This window comes from Calidris pugnax, unplaced genomic scaffold, assembly GCF_001431845.1.
Source record: "Calidris pugnax isolate Ruff unplaced genomic scaffold, ASM143184v1 scaffold9, whole genome shotgun sequence".
NCBI classification, from domain to species: Eukaryota; Metazoa; Chordata; class Aves; order Charadriiformes; family Scolopacidae; genus Calidris; species Calidris pugnax.
The window spans coordinates 4866623-4882239 of record NW_015090778.1 but is presented as its reverse complement, the minus strand read 5'-3'; the positions used below and the strand labels follow the sequence as shown (position 1 = coordinate 4882239).

Sequence of the window (15617 nt, the reverse complement as noted above, 5' to 3'; positions counted from 1 at the left end):
GGGGTGACTCTGGTTCTTATCTCCCCCTCTATTAAACTTGAAGTTATTTTTTTTTGGGGGGGGGGGGAGACCTGTCAGCAGAAGGGGCTGTGGTTGGCGTGTTCCTGTGCTGCTGTCCAGAGATACCTGCAGGCTGGTGGGGTGATGATGCCGCCGGGAGCTTCCTCAGCGCAGAGCCCTTACCCGTGCCCTCCCACAGACTTTTACCTCCTCAGTGCCGGACGGACCCGCTGAGCATGTTGAGCAATAACGCTGGCTCCGTGAGGGAATGCTTGTTTGGTTTTTTTTTTACACTGAAATGGCTCTTTGCTCCCTCCCTTCCCCTCCGCTGCCTCCCTCCCGAGGAGAGCAGCCCCTGGCTCTGTGCTGCGCGACGCTGCTGTACCTTTAGTTGCTGTATTTATTTTATATCGCTAGCGGCCTCCCTGCCGTGTCCATTTTGGGCAGCCAGGGGCTGAGTTTTGTATGCAAATGGTCACACTGGTTATTTTTCTGCCTTCATCGCATTCCATGGCGTGGGGAAAAGAGGAAACGTGTAGTGAGGAGGTGAAGGGGGTGGGAAGGAGCGATGGGTGTCGGTGGGGGACAGCACCCGGAGCGCAGAAACCTCTGTACAATCACTGATCAGGTGCAGCAGTTGGATCCAGGGATAAGGAGAGAGGCCTCTCGTGTCCCCTCACGCGGGCAGTATTATTACGTAGTCGAATACTGTGTTTTATTGAGATGAGTACGACGACATACAAGATGTAAATAATAAAGGTGTAGGGTATTTAAATAGAAACGAGCCGACAGTGAAAGGGAAGAAGGCTCCACTGGGCTGTGATGATGCATGTGCTGGGTTTAATGGCCTGTTCTGTTTGTTCCCTGTACTCAGTGGGTAAGTGCAATGGTCTCCACAAGGGGGAAAGCAGTTCTGCTGGACGTCAGCGTTCTGCAGTCACAGGGGGCAGAACTGACCCCTCCAGCTACAGCCTCAAAGCAATTGGATGTAAATCACTTGAGCTGGATTCCGGCCAGTCCCTTCCTTCTCCCTCTCGATCTCCAATCTCGAGCAGCGCCTCAACCAGCTTTGAGACAAGACTCTTTTAAGTTAACAGGGGTGGGTTTTCTCACATCCATTGGCAAAACAGATAGGGCAGGTCCTTGGACATGAGGCTCGGCGTTTGTAGCCGTGCTGTCGAGAGGCAGCTCTTACCAGACTGCCAGTGGGAGCAGTGGGCTCAAGCGCTGAGAAAATCAGTAGGAGGAGACCCCTGTCTGTTGTAGAAAGGAAACTCCAGAGGAGAAAGTGCTTTTGGAATTAATGGTGGCTGTGAAACCCATCACTGCAAGTGCAGCTTGGAATTATTTATGGTTGAGTTTTCCTTACTGTGTTACAAAGTAAAAACCACTAGAGGTGAAAAACTCAGTGGATTTGGGGGCCTGAGGTTCTACTTGGAGGCCCAGGCAGTTGTAGAAGCCCTTGAAGGTGGAATCAAAGCTTGGCCAAGGAACTTGCTGTAGCTGGTCTGAAGCTGATGAAGACCCCATCCCCATCAGCTCCCTGACGTAGAAGGCAGGCGAGAGGGGCAGGTATGTTGTTTGGATCCTTAAAGCAGTTTTAAATCAAGGATGAGGGACAAGGAGAGGGTCAACACTAGTCAAGGAGTGTTCAAGGCCAGGCTGGATGGGGCTTTGAGCAACCTGCTCTGGTGGGAGGTGTCCCTGCCCAGGGCAGGGGGGGTGGAACTGGATGATCTTTAAGGTCCCTTCCAACCCAAACCATTCTATGATCCTTCCTGCCTCAGACATGTTCTTGCCAGCACTTTGGATGCAGTTGGTGCTGGCAGGGTGTCTGAGGAAGTGGGTTTTGCTGCTCTAGATGCCTACATCTGACTCTCACTGTGATTTGAGGAGGCCAGAGGAGCACACGTGCTCCCGGCAGAACGGCGTTGGTCTCGGTGTTGCCGGCAGCGCGCTGCCCGCGCCGTGCAGCCAAAGGGGAAGGTGCTGCAGTCTTGCTGCGTGGCAACGCGTTGTTAAAAGCTGTGGAAATTAAACTATGAATGTTCCTTGTCTGTAGGGTGAGGTTCCTGCTTCATACCCAGCAGCCGTAACTGTACATACATCTCAAATGCATTTGTTCTGCTGCATGTTAAATAAATTGTTTTCCCTACTTTGCTCTGTGGATGGCCCTTACTAACGACTGCTCCTGGAGACCACTGCTGTTTCTGCAGATCCCAAAACTCAACCCATCGTCGCAAGACCATCCAAACTAAGCAAAAATGGAGACATTGCTCTTTTCTAAAACCCCAGCGGTTTAAAAGGTGGGTTTAATTTCAGTCCTGGGTGTTAGAGGTAAAGCAACTGACAAAGCTTGAGGTAGTGCTGCGTTGGTAACGAGCTTTACTTCATCAGGGGAGGCTGCCAGAGCAAGTTAGAACAAACAGCCATAACATCGTGATGCAGCTCCCTCTTACAAGTTACATTTACTTTTTTTTAAAGTTATGTTTATGGAAGACAAGAACTAATCCCCAAGCAATATGCAAAACAAGGCATTTATTCTTAGAAAAGCAGTCAGGTTTATGTACAGTGAGCCACGGAGGATGAGTAAAATCACATATTGCTGTCTTCACGATCCTTCCAGCGTGCCTTCCTTGACGATGACTCGTGCAAGGTTTCGTGCAAGAGCAAGTCTCAGCATTTCCACTTTCGTAGTCTCGACGTCATCACCCTAAAAGGGAGCAGAGTTTGGGTCAGATGGCGACAGGCAGGAATGAGCTGGCAATAGCTGCTTTTTCTGAGTTTTAGGAAGAAAGGATGCGGGTCATTCAGAGGAAGAGTGTGGATGTATTTATCTGTCACAGCAACCTCCTGAGAAGAGCAAAAGCTACATTTCCTACTTTTTAGATGAAGACGAGAGCAGTGCCAGGCCTTCTCTTTTTTGGCAGCCGCAGAGGTTTGTATGTGCAGCCAACGGCTCCCTGTTCTGCGCCTGGAAGGTTTCACAGCTCGAGCTGTCAGATGGCAGCAGCTCAGCTTCTCATTGCCCAGGTTGTTTGCAATGACTTATCTTGGAAAAGCATCACAGCCCAATCCCCGTGGAGCAGCCAGGAGCAGCCGTTGCTCCTCTGCTGGCTTTGTGTGTGCTTAAATACCTCTTCAGGATGCCTCATTGGGCTGGCCTTTAAAAATAACTATACGTACCAGCCTCAGGAACTCGGCCTCTCCCTCTTCTCTGCCTCCATCACGGAATATAAATTTAGAGTTTGTTTTCCCCAACCCTCCCAGCAGCCCCACCGATTCGTTATCCCTTTGTTCTCAAAACGGGAGCTACCTGGAGTTTCTGCTCATCCGACTTCCGTGCTGTCAGGTCCTCCAGGCACCGCATCAACTCGTAAGTCTGCTCTGCTGAGAATATCACCTGTGGAAATGCAAGTATTTACTGAAAATGATCAAGTTCAAGGACACTGCACAGTCTGAGAGGAAGGGAACGCTTTCACACTCCCACAGATCCATTCTGACCCTTTAAATCAGGATCAGAGGACAATTGGGGCTGGAAGTGACTTTGGGTGGTCTCTAGTGCCACCTCCTGTGTGAAGCAGGGCCAGCTACGAGGCCAGGGCAGGAGCTCTGGGCTTTATCCAGTCGTGGGTCTGTAATTGCTAGTGTCATTTTTTTTGATGGATCTTAAAGCAGAAAATTGGTTTAGGAGAAGGAAGCACGCTAGAACAGTCTTCAAGCCCAGTACCAGCAGGAACTGGATGCAGTGTGTGCTTAAATTATCAGCAGATGTGTGTCCCACTGCTGTTTTACAAAAGCAGAGAACCAAATGGAGTTGATTATCCCCTCCTGTGTGCTCCCACTGAGAGGGCACCTGGATACGGGTGCGATTCCTGAACTGCCACAAACAGTTCCTTTGCACTAGAAGTGCAAGACCCCACCTGGGGGCAAGAAAAGGGGACACGGCTTTGAGATACCTTGTCAGGAAGAGAAGAAAGGGTGTCGGGGGCTCTTTGTGTGGCGTGACCAGCCTGCTCACCTCTTTCTGCTCCAGCAGGGGAAGGGCATCTGTCAGCAGGGTCATCCAGAAGGAGCACGGAGCGATGTGAGCCGTCATCAGCATCAGCAGCAGCCTGGCAGCCTCAGAGAACCGCTTCTCCCCGTACAGCCGGTGGAACTCCCGGTACTTCCCTGCACACGGGTGTTGGTGAAGGGGAAAAGGTGTCAGTGTCTCTCAGACCTGGGCTACTGGTGGCAGGGGGTCCTTTGCTCCCATGAAGCCTGTGGTAGAACCACCCCCACCTGAAATGAGTCTCCAAAGAGTCTGGGGAAAGGGGAATCTCGTCTATGAAGAGAGGTTCAGACAGAGGCTGGCCAAAAAGGCAGCCAAAATCCTGTTCCTGGTGAGGTTTCCTGTTTGAACCAGGCTCTTTGCTAACTGGTACTGGTCTGGTGGTGGGTGTCTGGGGGGTGGGCTTAGAGAGAGCAGTGGTGTCTGTGGAAACCAGGAGCGGGAGGGGAGATGCAGAGGGTGAATGTTCTTTTTGATATCGCAGAGTATCAGGAGGCCTGAAAGGCTTCATTGTCCTCCTGATTGTTGAAATGGAAACTGAGATCTTTGTTACTGTGGAAAGTTCTGCTTTGGTTAAGAATGAAGTTCAGTCCATGTCCAGCACATGAGAACTGGCTGAGGAAGAAAGGGAGTTTTATTCTGTGGCTTTGTTTATATCCACTGGACTGTCAAAATACTGGAAGTAGTAATTCCCATTCCCATTCACCTCTGACTAATGCTTGAGCTCAAGACAGAGACGTGGGAAAGCTGTCAGCAAAAATACCTGATGCTTCTAAAACCTCCAAAGGAGAGACAAGCAGAAATATTTTCAGGCCTTTTTATAAAAAGCAGAAAGGGAGGTAATTCCTTTACAAACAGGGTTTATAAACACAACTAAACTCCAAATCTTTTGGGCAGATGCAAGGGTCACTGGGTGCATAGAGAGATAAAAAGGATCACCAGTTTGGTAAATCCTAAATCAAATTTAGGCTTCCTTTAGGATAAGGTTTAAATGCAGGAATCAGAGTTCCAGTGCTGCAAGCTTGGACAAATGGGAACAGATCGAACTCAGGATCCCCCTCACTTAGAGCTGGTGTCAGCCAGGAGGGAGTCAGTCCAATTGCCCACAGCTATTCCAAATTCCTATTAGATTTTTGGCCCCAGTAACTGGCTTCCAACTGCCACGGCTCCAGAGAAGGGTGCGTTTTAGCTCCATTTCCTGCCTCGCTCCATTAATCAAAGGCCGCAGAGCAGCTGCAGCCAGATGGGCAGGTACCACAGCCCCTGCCGGTGCCAGCCGGGAGAAGGAAGCCGTGGTGTGTGAAGGAAACCAGCTGGAGGCCCTGTGCTGTTATTTGGCACAACTGCTGCAGCGAAAGGGTAGGAGAGATCTCATGTTTGAGATGGAAATTGGCACACTGAGCGCGCAGAAGATGGTGAGATTGTGGAGAACTTCATATGAAGTTAGTAAAATCATCACATTGTCAAAATAACTTAAACCAGTGGTTTACTCTTCTTAAGGAAGCCCCCTAAGGTCTTCCAGATTTTGTTTGTTAATATTTCAGAGTCTCTCTGGGTAGTCACACAGTCTGGAAACAGACTAAGGAATAGGAAACCTACGAGTGGCAGAATTCAAGGCTGTCCTGCTCAAAGCAGTGCAGAACTGACACCTGCTGTGAGTGCAATTGGAAACGCAGCCTCCCAGTAGCAGGCAGGCTGCATCCCCAGTCACCTTCAGTCACTTCCCCTCATCACTGAACCAGGCTGTAGCCAGATGGAGGGAGAGACAAATCCAAACAATGCCGTGGAGTTAACTGTGTTCTAAATAACAGATCAGAATGAAAACTGTAGATGCTTCTTACCGAGAAACGTCAGCCGGTCACTAAGCAGCATGGAGGGTCCCAAATTATCAATGAGGTCCAAGTCAGAGAAGCATCCCCTCTCACAATAGTCCTTGAGGAAGCTAAGGAGAAAGGAAAGCACAATAAAGGCTTAGAGGGGAGAACGTTGTCCACGTTCATTTTGCATCTCCTCATCCCTTCCCAGAAAAACTTCACTGTACAACCAAATTCCATCTTAATCAACCCCCCGTGAGGGTTTCAGAAGGCATCAAAACCCTTCCTGGGAATGGCCAATGAACAGGTGTAACGTGCGTTTAACAGACGTTTTATTTATTCTTCTAGATTTTGTGGTGGTTGAGATCTATTCTTTAAAAGGAGTAAGTGAAGGAAGGAACACAGGAAGCTGAGGCTGGTGGATGCATAAATAACACTCCCAGATCATAACAAAAGCTCTATTTTTCTGCTGTGTAAAAAAGTTGATAAGCAGCAGGAACAAAAACAATTCTAAAAGCTTTTCATCTGTTTTGTCACAGCCTTCATTATGCTGCTTTTTTCCGAGCTGCTTCCTGTGATGGTTTTCTTTCACCTTCTGTTGAAAGAAATATAATAATTCCCCCTCCCTCAAAGAACAAATGAAAAAACACTGAAAAACAGTGTACGGTACTCCAGATGAGGGTACCAAAAAATGCTATTTTCTAGTCCAGGAGCAGGTACTTGGTCTGAGGGAAAGGCAATCCCAACCTGGCCGTGGCAGGACCATGGTGGAGCAGCTGCCTGTCCCCTTCCTCTCCCCGCTGGAGCAGGCGCTGTCTCGGACTCACCGATCAGATATCAGGGTAGCAAAAGCCGCGTCCTTGGCTCTGATGCTCCAGGACAGGGCAGAGCCCAAGCGATTATTCCGCAGAGCTTTCATGGCCATGATTTTACAGATGCTACGAACTGAGGAGAAAACAAGAGGAGAAAGAGGGAAAGAATGAGATTCCGTAGTTTCACTTGCATCACTGCAAGATCTTATTTAAGAATCAATCACCTTGTTCGTGCATCTGTCTCTGCTCGCAGATCCTCAGCACTTTGAGGGCCTTCTGTTCTGTGTTAAGGGGAATCCGTTCAATATGAAGCTCCAAATACACCCTGCCGTATTCCGGGCAGTGGTCAAAGTAATCTACCCCCAGCTGCCACAGGCTGAGGGAGGGGAAACAAAATCATCAATTCCAATCATATAAACCTTAAATAAGCACAACAGTAAAGCCACGAGGAGAATCTGAGTCTGCGTTAATAGCAGTTAGTGCTGATTAATTATTCAGCTTTTTCATTCAGGAAAGGGAAGACACTGGTGTCGTACGATCCCTCAGGGACACCTTTGCTGAAATTCTAACAGCGGCTTCTCTACATTTTGCCTTTTTACTTCACTAACACGTAGTTATTTGTTTTGGCTGCCTCGATGTTAGTCTGTTCTATGAGTAAGAAAAAAAAATTTGTTACCTGTGATGGGAGAAGAGTCCCGAGGCATACTCTAGCAGAAGGAATTCACGCATATTTGAACCAAAACTGGGGAGGAAGTGAGAACAGAAACAGGTAGCAGTATTTGCATATCATTGGAAAAAACCTGCTGATTTATTTCACAAGTACTTGTAATTTATGCAGCGTGTTTTCTCATGGACTGTCATAATAAGCTTTGTACCTCAGGCCTAAGCACCCTGGTCAGCCTTCTCCTTGGGGAGACCTGCCAAATATTTATAGCACTTAATGAATGTACCTGAGAGAGAGTGATTTAAGAAGCTGAAACTTCAAGGGAATTCAGGTAGGAAAATTAGATTTTTCAAACTTAAAATTTATTCAGAACATAAGTAAAGAAACTCTTTTTAGATGAGTTTCTCACTGTTCCCAATAATCACAAACATTTGGGCCCTTGATTATATTTCAGCCTGGAGAAGAGAAGGGTCCGGGAAGACCTTATAATGGCCTTCCAGTAACCTGAAGGGGCTACAGGAGAGATGGGGAGACACTCTTTATCAGGGAGTGGAGCAATAGGACAAGGGGTAATGGTTTTAAACTGAAAGATGGGAGATTGAGATGAGATCTCAGGAAGAAATTCTTTCCTGTGTGGGTGGTGAGACACTGGAACAGGTTGCCCAGAGAAGCTGTGGCTGCCCCATCCCTGGAGGGGTTCAAGATCAGGCTGGATGGGGCTTTGAGCAACCTGGGCTGGTGGGAGGTGTCCCTGCCCAGGGCAGGGGGATGGAACTGGATGACCTCTAAGGTCCCTTCCAACTCTGACCATTGCATGATACTATATTTAAAAAAAAAAAACCAAACAACAAATCCTGACGCTGTACTGAGGCACTGCTGAACAGCAGGTCAAATTCATCAGGTCAGTAAGTGCTGCTGCTTCTAGAGCACCTGGGCTGCCTGTAACTCCAGAGGCACCTGCAGCACCTTTACTCTCCATCCTCTGTATATGCCCAGGGTGCTCCTTTTCAAACAAAATCCACATGCTGGATTCATCTATCCCTGCTGCCGGTGGTTCAATAATCGATGCAAAGAAATACTTACTAGAGATTGTGAGATTGCAGGAGTTTACAGTGATCCAGCAGGTCAGTCAGATGAGCCACAAACCACCAGTTGCTCAGGGCAATGCTGTATTTTAGTGAGCAAAAGAAAGAGAAGACTAAGCCTACCGCTGCCAAGGAACGCAACACATTTTCCAGTCATTTCTTCCCAATACCCAAGCAGTATTACAGTAAAATGTCTGGTTGCAATGTCCCAGACCTAACAGAATACTTTTAATTGCTGCCTGCTTCATGTATTCTTGCTAAATTCTTGGAAAGGATGATGAGGTGGGCTGCACCCATACCTTCTACCCCAAATACTATGGGAGTGACTGCACACAGAAGCAATACTGTACAACTAGAGAATCAAAAACCTTAAAACTCAACCTGCATTCCTTGATCACTTGATGCATCTCAAATTCAAAGGCTGCCATTAAAATCGTGTCTAGAGGCTCAGGGCTGCTTTCTCCACCCAGGAACAGGTCCATACTAGACTGTGGAATGAGATTACAAGACATGATAAATGGAGGAGTTGTGAGATGGTAAAAGGAAGACATTTGTTTGGATGTAGCAGCCTCATTTAGGTTATTTTATGGAAAACAACAGGTCATAGAGATTGAACACATTAACAAAAAAGATTTTTCCTTATTTTAGCATAAGGAAACCCAGAAAACAATTTGCAGGAACAAGTTTGGTAACATTAGACAGTGAAGAGACTGGGTCTTCAATAATTATTTGTTCACTGTATCGGTCTCCCAGTCCACTTACAAATTCCCCCGTCAGAATGAATCTCACACTGGTGAAGAAACTGCTACAGCACGATGACCTGTGTCAACTGCTAAAACGTGTTTGAAACGATGGCCAAAAAACCTGTAATTACTGTCCATCACGATACAGAAGAGAGACATAGTGTCTTGAGAAGAGGGAAGAAGGACAGTGAACACTGATGGTGGGAAACACTTTTTGGGTGGCCACCAACAGCTACAGGAATCTGTAATCACAGGCTCCAGCCAGCAGCGATCCTGTCAGCTTTGATTCTATTATGCCTCTTATTTGTAGTAATTTTGTGTAAGAGACTATGGGCAATAGTCACACGCTTTGGAGGACTTCAAGAGTTCTTGGCGTATTAGCAGAAATGCTCACATGAAAATAAAAGGGAGGACCGTAAAGGAATATGGAACATTAGTGGTTTGGTTTAAATAAAATTAATCACTTAATCACCGAGTGTCAGGCCGCGTTGGCTGATTACTCATACAGAACTCAGCATAAGCAGCTGAAGTTGCTGAAGCCTCAGGCTGCAAGCTGAGAACTTTCACCTAAATAACATGAACTTGTTTTGAACTTCTACTCAGTTACACAAAGGAAGGCCCTGAGATCGGGAAACCAGGAAATAAAGAAGCTACTACAGTGAGCCAAGGCTGCAACTCGACAGGATAAGAACAGTTAACAGCCGCCTGGTGACAGAGGGAGAATCCAGTGAGGACTAAGAAGACCCCAGACCATTAACCACCATGGGACCAGGTGGTGCGTGCGAGGCGCTGAGGAGTGAGGATGCAGAGATCGTAAGCATATCATTGCCCAGGAATTTCTTTGCTCTGGGTCCCTCTCTGAGGCACCCAGCCCGAGCTGTCCTTGCTGCTGCCCCACTCAAATTATTTGGGGGGGATTTTTGCCAGAGACTCTGCTACAGGAAACCTAGGGTGAAGAAACCTCTTTAACAGAGGAAACATCTTAGAGGTATGTAGCTGCTGTAAGGCATCAACCCTCCCAAACTTTAAGTTACTTTAAGTACAGTAACCCTTGTGTGCAAGAAAAGGCTAAGAATATAAAAATAATTCTACTGCCTGCCTGTGCGTAAAACCGCAGTTCCATTGGCTTCACAGTTGGACGGGAATACAGCAGTCGGGTAACCAGGAAGTGGTACCAAGTAGTCATGAGTTCCTTCTTCTCCAGTATGGCATCCTCATCTCCCAGCAGGATCTAATGGGAGAAAAACACAGGAGTAATTCCGCAAATTCAGCAACATGCACAGCTGCATTGTAACTCTTCAGAGGCACTACTCCGACCTTGCAAAGTCAAGAATTTAATCAAAATTAAATAACAAAGGACAAAGATCCTTCTCAGAGCCCAGTTTCCTAATCAGTCTTGTGGCCTTGGACACAAAGAGAACACAGTCTGCCCAGGCTTGCAAAGACTGTTGCCAAACAAAGAGCACAGTACAGATGATTGGCCTGAAATCTCCTGATTTAATGAATCCAGCATCTTGAAGTTACTTATGGCTACACAGGGCTTCTGAAATACATCCTGAGGATGGATCCAATACTTGCCTATGGTTTCCTTCCTTCCCAGCAAAAAACACACCTTGCAGATGGATTCCATGTGGGAATTGGAAGCAAAAGTTCCATCCTGTAGATACCGCTGACATTCTTCATGCCAGTGCTGCCACTTCAGCTCCATCTCAGTCAGTGTCTGGGTGTTGCCAAGCTGAACAGAGAGAAGATACATGAAATAAAGGAAACACCAAGTCAAACCACAGCAGGCGCCTGGGCTGAACTCAGTCATTCATCCTAAAAAGCTAAACACGGAGCTGCCATCAAATTTTCCCTTGTCCTACAGTTGCATTTGAAGTGTCTTATCCCACCCACCTAACTAAGCAAAGAAGAGCCTACAAGAGATTCCCGTGATGCAGCTGCAGTTTTTCCTCCACGAGGAGATCACTGCAACAGGGGGAAACCCTGCTGGAAAAATCTGAAGAGAATATTCTGTACAAGAAAACAGTTCTCAACAGGAACTGTTTCAGACAACTGGATAATGTGTCCTGCTGCAAAAATTATCTAACTATGTAATTTTGTCACCTAACAGGTTTTTGCCTCTATGGTTGGTCTTTTGAGTAGGTCAAGAACACAAGTGTTGTTACTGTAAAGGATTAAGACTGAGATGTTTTAATGGTCCACAGGCAGTGATGTTACAGGAGCCACAGCAGAGATGAAACAGACTAGATTAATACTGCCATCCCTCTTATCTCTTTTCCCAGTGGAACTGCATGAAAAAAATCCACTTTGTACATACGCTGGGCATAGGCATCTTCTTCATCAAGTCATCCAAGATTCTGTACATGTTCATCGAGGTGGGATTGGCACTGGCTTCCTTGGAGAGCAGGTGCCGCGCTTCATCCATGCGGCCTTGCAGCACGAAGACATCCACCTAAAAAAAGGCACCCGTCTGTGAGCGCTGCGCTGGGCAAGGCTGCAAAACACCCAGGAGGAGCATCAGAGGGGAACCAAAACTTGTGATTCAGGCAAGTTCAGTGGAGGTAAAGTGCTTAAACGGCAGGCCCCGCTAATCCAAATACACAGTGTAAGTCTTGATCTCTGTGGATCACAAAAGTGAAAGGATCAGGGTGGGAATGAGGGTCAGATGATCATCAGAATGGCTTCATCTTACAACCTATCTAGGCAGACAGCAGCAGTGTCCTAGCTATTAGTTTCTGAGAGGTTGCCTAGTGCTGAGTGGGGAGGAGGAAGGCAAAACACACAGCTGTGAATTCTCTTTGTTTAAGAATCTCAGGGGTGACTATACTCACCACGTTCCAGAAGAGCTCATGTTTTGATGGATTTTCACTGCTCAGGACTTCACGGACCATGTTGTCCACATCACAGACGTGAAGTCGAACCCAGTCGAGGAGGCGAAGCAGCAGGGGACCAGCTGTGTGCAGAGAACATTTCATTCTTTTAGTTCCCAACTGTTTGGTCCCAAACTACTATTTTACGTGCTTCCAACCTGAACAGTTTGACAACCATTAGATGAGTTTAACAACTGGATTTCTAGATGCCACGCTCAAATTAAAAAGGAACAGAGCTCCTTAAGGAGCCAGGCGGTGGGAGCACCAGGTGGCTGACAGATTTCTCTGTCACAAATATTACACAGAACAGCAGAAGAGACCAGCAGAAAACCCCAACCAGTTACTCGAAGAAATAAAAGGTGAGTGAGTCAGATCATAGATCTTGCAATGACAAAAGATACCTAGAATGCTTCTGTTTAATTTACCGTCAACTCATTATTAACTGAATGAGAGGAGGAAATCTGGCACTAGGTGATTAACTTTTCTTGAGATTAAGTAATCTACAGTTTGTGAATCTCTCTGAATTCTGGCACTGTGCAAGCAGCGTATTTGTTTGTATAATCTGATTTCCTTAAAAAATTATTTATTACTTTAAAATGCTGGTGTAAACAAACTGACTTCCAAAATGGCATCCTAAAGCTAAAGGAGCTGCACCAGAGAATGTGTAGATGTTAGTTGGCATCAACATATTCGATGCTTAAAGATGTGTTTATGCTTACAAGTCAAATAAATTGGCAGCAACTTTTGATATTCCTCTTCTTCACTACCTTTCTGTTAAAAAGAGAATTTAAATTGTAGGGAACTACACGGGGGGAAAAAGTAGAAGGCAAATCTAGTAGCTTGACGTAATTCAATATGAAGAAAGAAGTTTACTGAGGCAGAACAGATATTAAAAAGCTTGTTGATACATTAAAATATGACAAAATGGATGCTATACACATTTTAAATTAATAAATAGGCAAACAAAAAGCCCTTCAAGTCTTAACATCAGGACAGTTCACTGCTCACCTGCAGCTGCTTCAACAAACAGAATCTCACACAGGTTCCAGATCAGCTCCATTGCAGAGAGAATAGAAACCTGAAAAAAAGCAGTGCAATGTTTCAGATTTAGCAATTATTCCAGTCAGGGTTTTTAACCACACAAAGACATGTGCTGTCCATAGCAATCAGTGAAGCTCAGTCCTGGCAGCCAGCTGGCTTTAAGATGACAAGAAAACATCACACCTATAACACTGAATAGATGTTTAAGACATGGCAGTGAATCCAGATGTTGGGCATCCTTTTATTATTTTATAAATACAGGATCTAACTATTTATTCCCATCTATTCTTGGTCACGAAACACATCCAATATACTAAGCCAGAGCTAAATCTGGAATGCCTTCCTGCCACAGTGTTGGCCCTGATGAATTTACTGGCCAGTGATTTGTGTCAGTTGTGGCTGTATGACCCGAGTGCAGTTACCTGAGTGCTGTACTGGCTCTGCAGGGCAGGGTCCCGCGCTGAGACTGAGGGAAGAATAAGGAAAGTCAAAGAGCAACATATTTACCTTCCACAGCCCTTTTGGGGCTCATAAATAAAGACAACAATACCTGATCACTCATCAGGCACAGACCTAAATGAGTGCACACGTGGCAAAGCTAACTTTTATACAAAACTTTACAACTTCTTTTTATTAAATCCTGTGCAAATCTGGGTACAGCCACGGGGCACAGATGGAAAGGAAGAGTAAAATCTCCTGTTTTTGGGGGGAGCAGGATGTTAATTTGGACTCAGTTTCCCCTAAAACTGCACACACTCCAAGTCCCCCGAAAATCAGTTAAAACACTGTGGAAAAAAAATATCTCTGAGACCACATTTACAAACCAACTTGAAAATCTCCCTCACGGAAATGGAGTCTTGATAATTACTGAAATCTATGTGTCCTATTTTACAGTAGTTGCATTACCTTACAATTGAAATGCTACTTTTATAATCATAAATAGCATTTCCTTTCATTGCAGTAAGAGATGAAACAAACTTACTAGCTGCCTGGTGCATGTCCTCCATACAGGCTCTTATCACCGACCGGTAGTTTTTACTCACTTGAACTAATCTGCCAAATACAAAAAGGCTTCAGTTAGAGAACGCTGATTGAGTTTCAGGCTCACGCCTGTTGTCCACTGAAGCCTTGCTGGTTTCTCTGCAGCAGTGGATGCTCCCAGTACTTGGGTGAATCCCACGGGAGCCAGCAAAGCTGTGTGTGGTGGTTGCTGGTGTCGTGGTTTAACCCCAGCCAGCAACTAGGGCCACGCAGCCCCTCGCTCGCTCCCCCCAGGCGGGATGGGGGAGAGAATGGGAAGAGTAAAAGTGAAAAAAAATTCATGGGCTGAGATAAAGACAGTGTAATAGGTAGAGCAAAAGGGGTGCATAGAAGCAAAGCAAACCCAAGGAATTCATTCACTGCTTCCCACCAGCAGGCAGGTGTTCAGCCATCCCCAGGAAAGCAGGGCCCCATCACACATAACGGTGACTTGGGAAGACAAATGCTGTAACTCCAAATGTCCCCCGCTTCCTTCTCCACCTTTATATACTGGGCATGATGTCGTATGGTATGGAATATCCCTTGGGTCAGTTGGGGTCAGCTGTCCCAGCTGTGTCTCCTCACAACTTTTTGTGCTCTCCCCCCAACCTGCTTGCTGGCGGGATGGTGTGAGGGGCAGAAAAGTCCTTGACTGCTCAGCAACAACCCAAACCATCAGTCAGTTTGCTACCAACACTATTCTCATCCCAAACCCACGACACAGCCCTACACCGCCTGCCAGCAAGACAAGTCAACCCCATCCCAGCCATGACAGCTGGCTATGTGCACAAAGGTGCTGGACAGTAGGGTTACTGGAAGGATCAGGGCCTTGTTTAGGGTAGAATCACCCTAAAACTGTCATTTTTTTCCTGCCCTGCTGCTGATTACAGCGGCTCTGGGCAGTCTGGGTGTGTGAGTCAATGGCATTTCCCTGGCTGGAGAAGGAGCAGGTCGGTGGGTTCCTTCCACCCTCCCGCTCCCCATCCACTCACTGCGTTTTCCTCGACTTCCCCGCCAGCTCCTCCTCGCTCCGCTGGAGCCCCACGAAGATCCCGTGCGACTCGTTGAAGAGTTTCCTCAAGGTCTGGATGTAGATGTCCTGATCTTTGCGGACCACGAAGACGCAGGAGGAGCTCTGCCTTCCATCCTCGACGCCTACAAGGCAACACACACCCGGCTCAGCGCCCCGGGGACGGGGACGGGGACGGGGGACGGCGCCCGGCCCACCCCGGGACGGGGACCCACCTCTGCGGCCGAAGAGGGTCTCGCACACCAGCATCTCGGCGGGGCCCCAGGCGAAGCACAGCTGTCTGGCCGACGGGTCGGCGCCGGGCACCACCTGTGAGGGGAACGGCGGCCCGTCAGATGTTCCCGCACAGCCCCGCACCGCCCCGCGCCTCCCCGGCCCGGCCCGGCCCTCACCATCAGCGGCGGGTCCCCGTCCACCTCCTCCATGGCGGCGGCCGCGCTCCCCTCACGCCTCCCGCCCGCCGGGCCGCGGGGAGGGCCCC

At 47.4% G+C, this 15617-nt stretch overlaps 1 protein-coding gene across 2 annotated transcripts; it reads right to left on the bottom strand.

The window, feature by feature from the left end:
* Positions 1-2518: 2518 nt before the first annotated feature.
* NUP85 (nucleoporin 85kDa) lies at positions 2519-15608 on the bottom strand. 2 transcript variants are annotated; one of them, XM_014953997.1, is made up of 19 exons: positions 15529-15608; positions 15352-15445; positions 15099-15261; positions 14069-14139; positions 13509-13552; positions 13054-13123; positions 12007-12128; positions 11493-11627; positions 10785-10907; positions 10272-10403; positions 8811-8917; positions 8428-8511; positions 7357-7422; positions 6905-7056; positions 6696-6813; positions 5896-5996; positions 4022-4173; positions 3317-3403; positions 2519-2713 (listed from the first exon to the last, which is right to left on the bottom strand). In XM_014953997.1, the coding sequence occupies exons 1-19, from the start codon at positions 15559-15561 to the stop codon at positions 2612-2614; spliced, it is 1956 nt and encodes a 651-aa protein (XP_014809483.1). In that variant the 5' UTR covers positions 15562-15608; the 3' UTR covers positions 2519-2611. The 2 variants fall into 2 exon arrangements, with proteins under 2 accessions (XP_014809483.1, XP_014809475.1); XM_014953989.1 differs by having other exon boundaries at positions 15099-15445.
* Positions 15609-15617: the final 9 nt, after the last annotated feature.

Excerpts from the sequence above, each read along its gene's own strand:
- NUP85 (XM_014953989.1), bottom strand. The coding sequence starts at position 15,561 with ATGGAGGAGGTGGACGGGGACCCGCCGCTGATG. Across the intron at positions 15,446-15,528 it reads ACGGGGACCCGCCGCTGATG|GTGGTGCCCGGCGCCGACCC; the intron begins GTGAGGGCCGGG and ends TTCCCCTCACAG. Across the intron at positions 10,404-10,784 it reads ACATGGAATCCATCTGCAAG|ATCCTGCTGGGAGATGAGGA; the intron begins GTGTGTTTTTTG and ends TTCTCCCATTAG.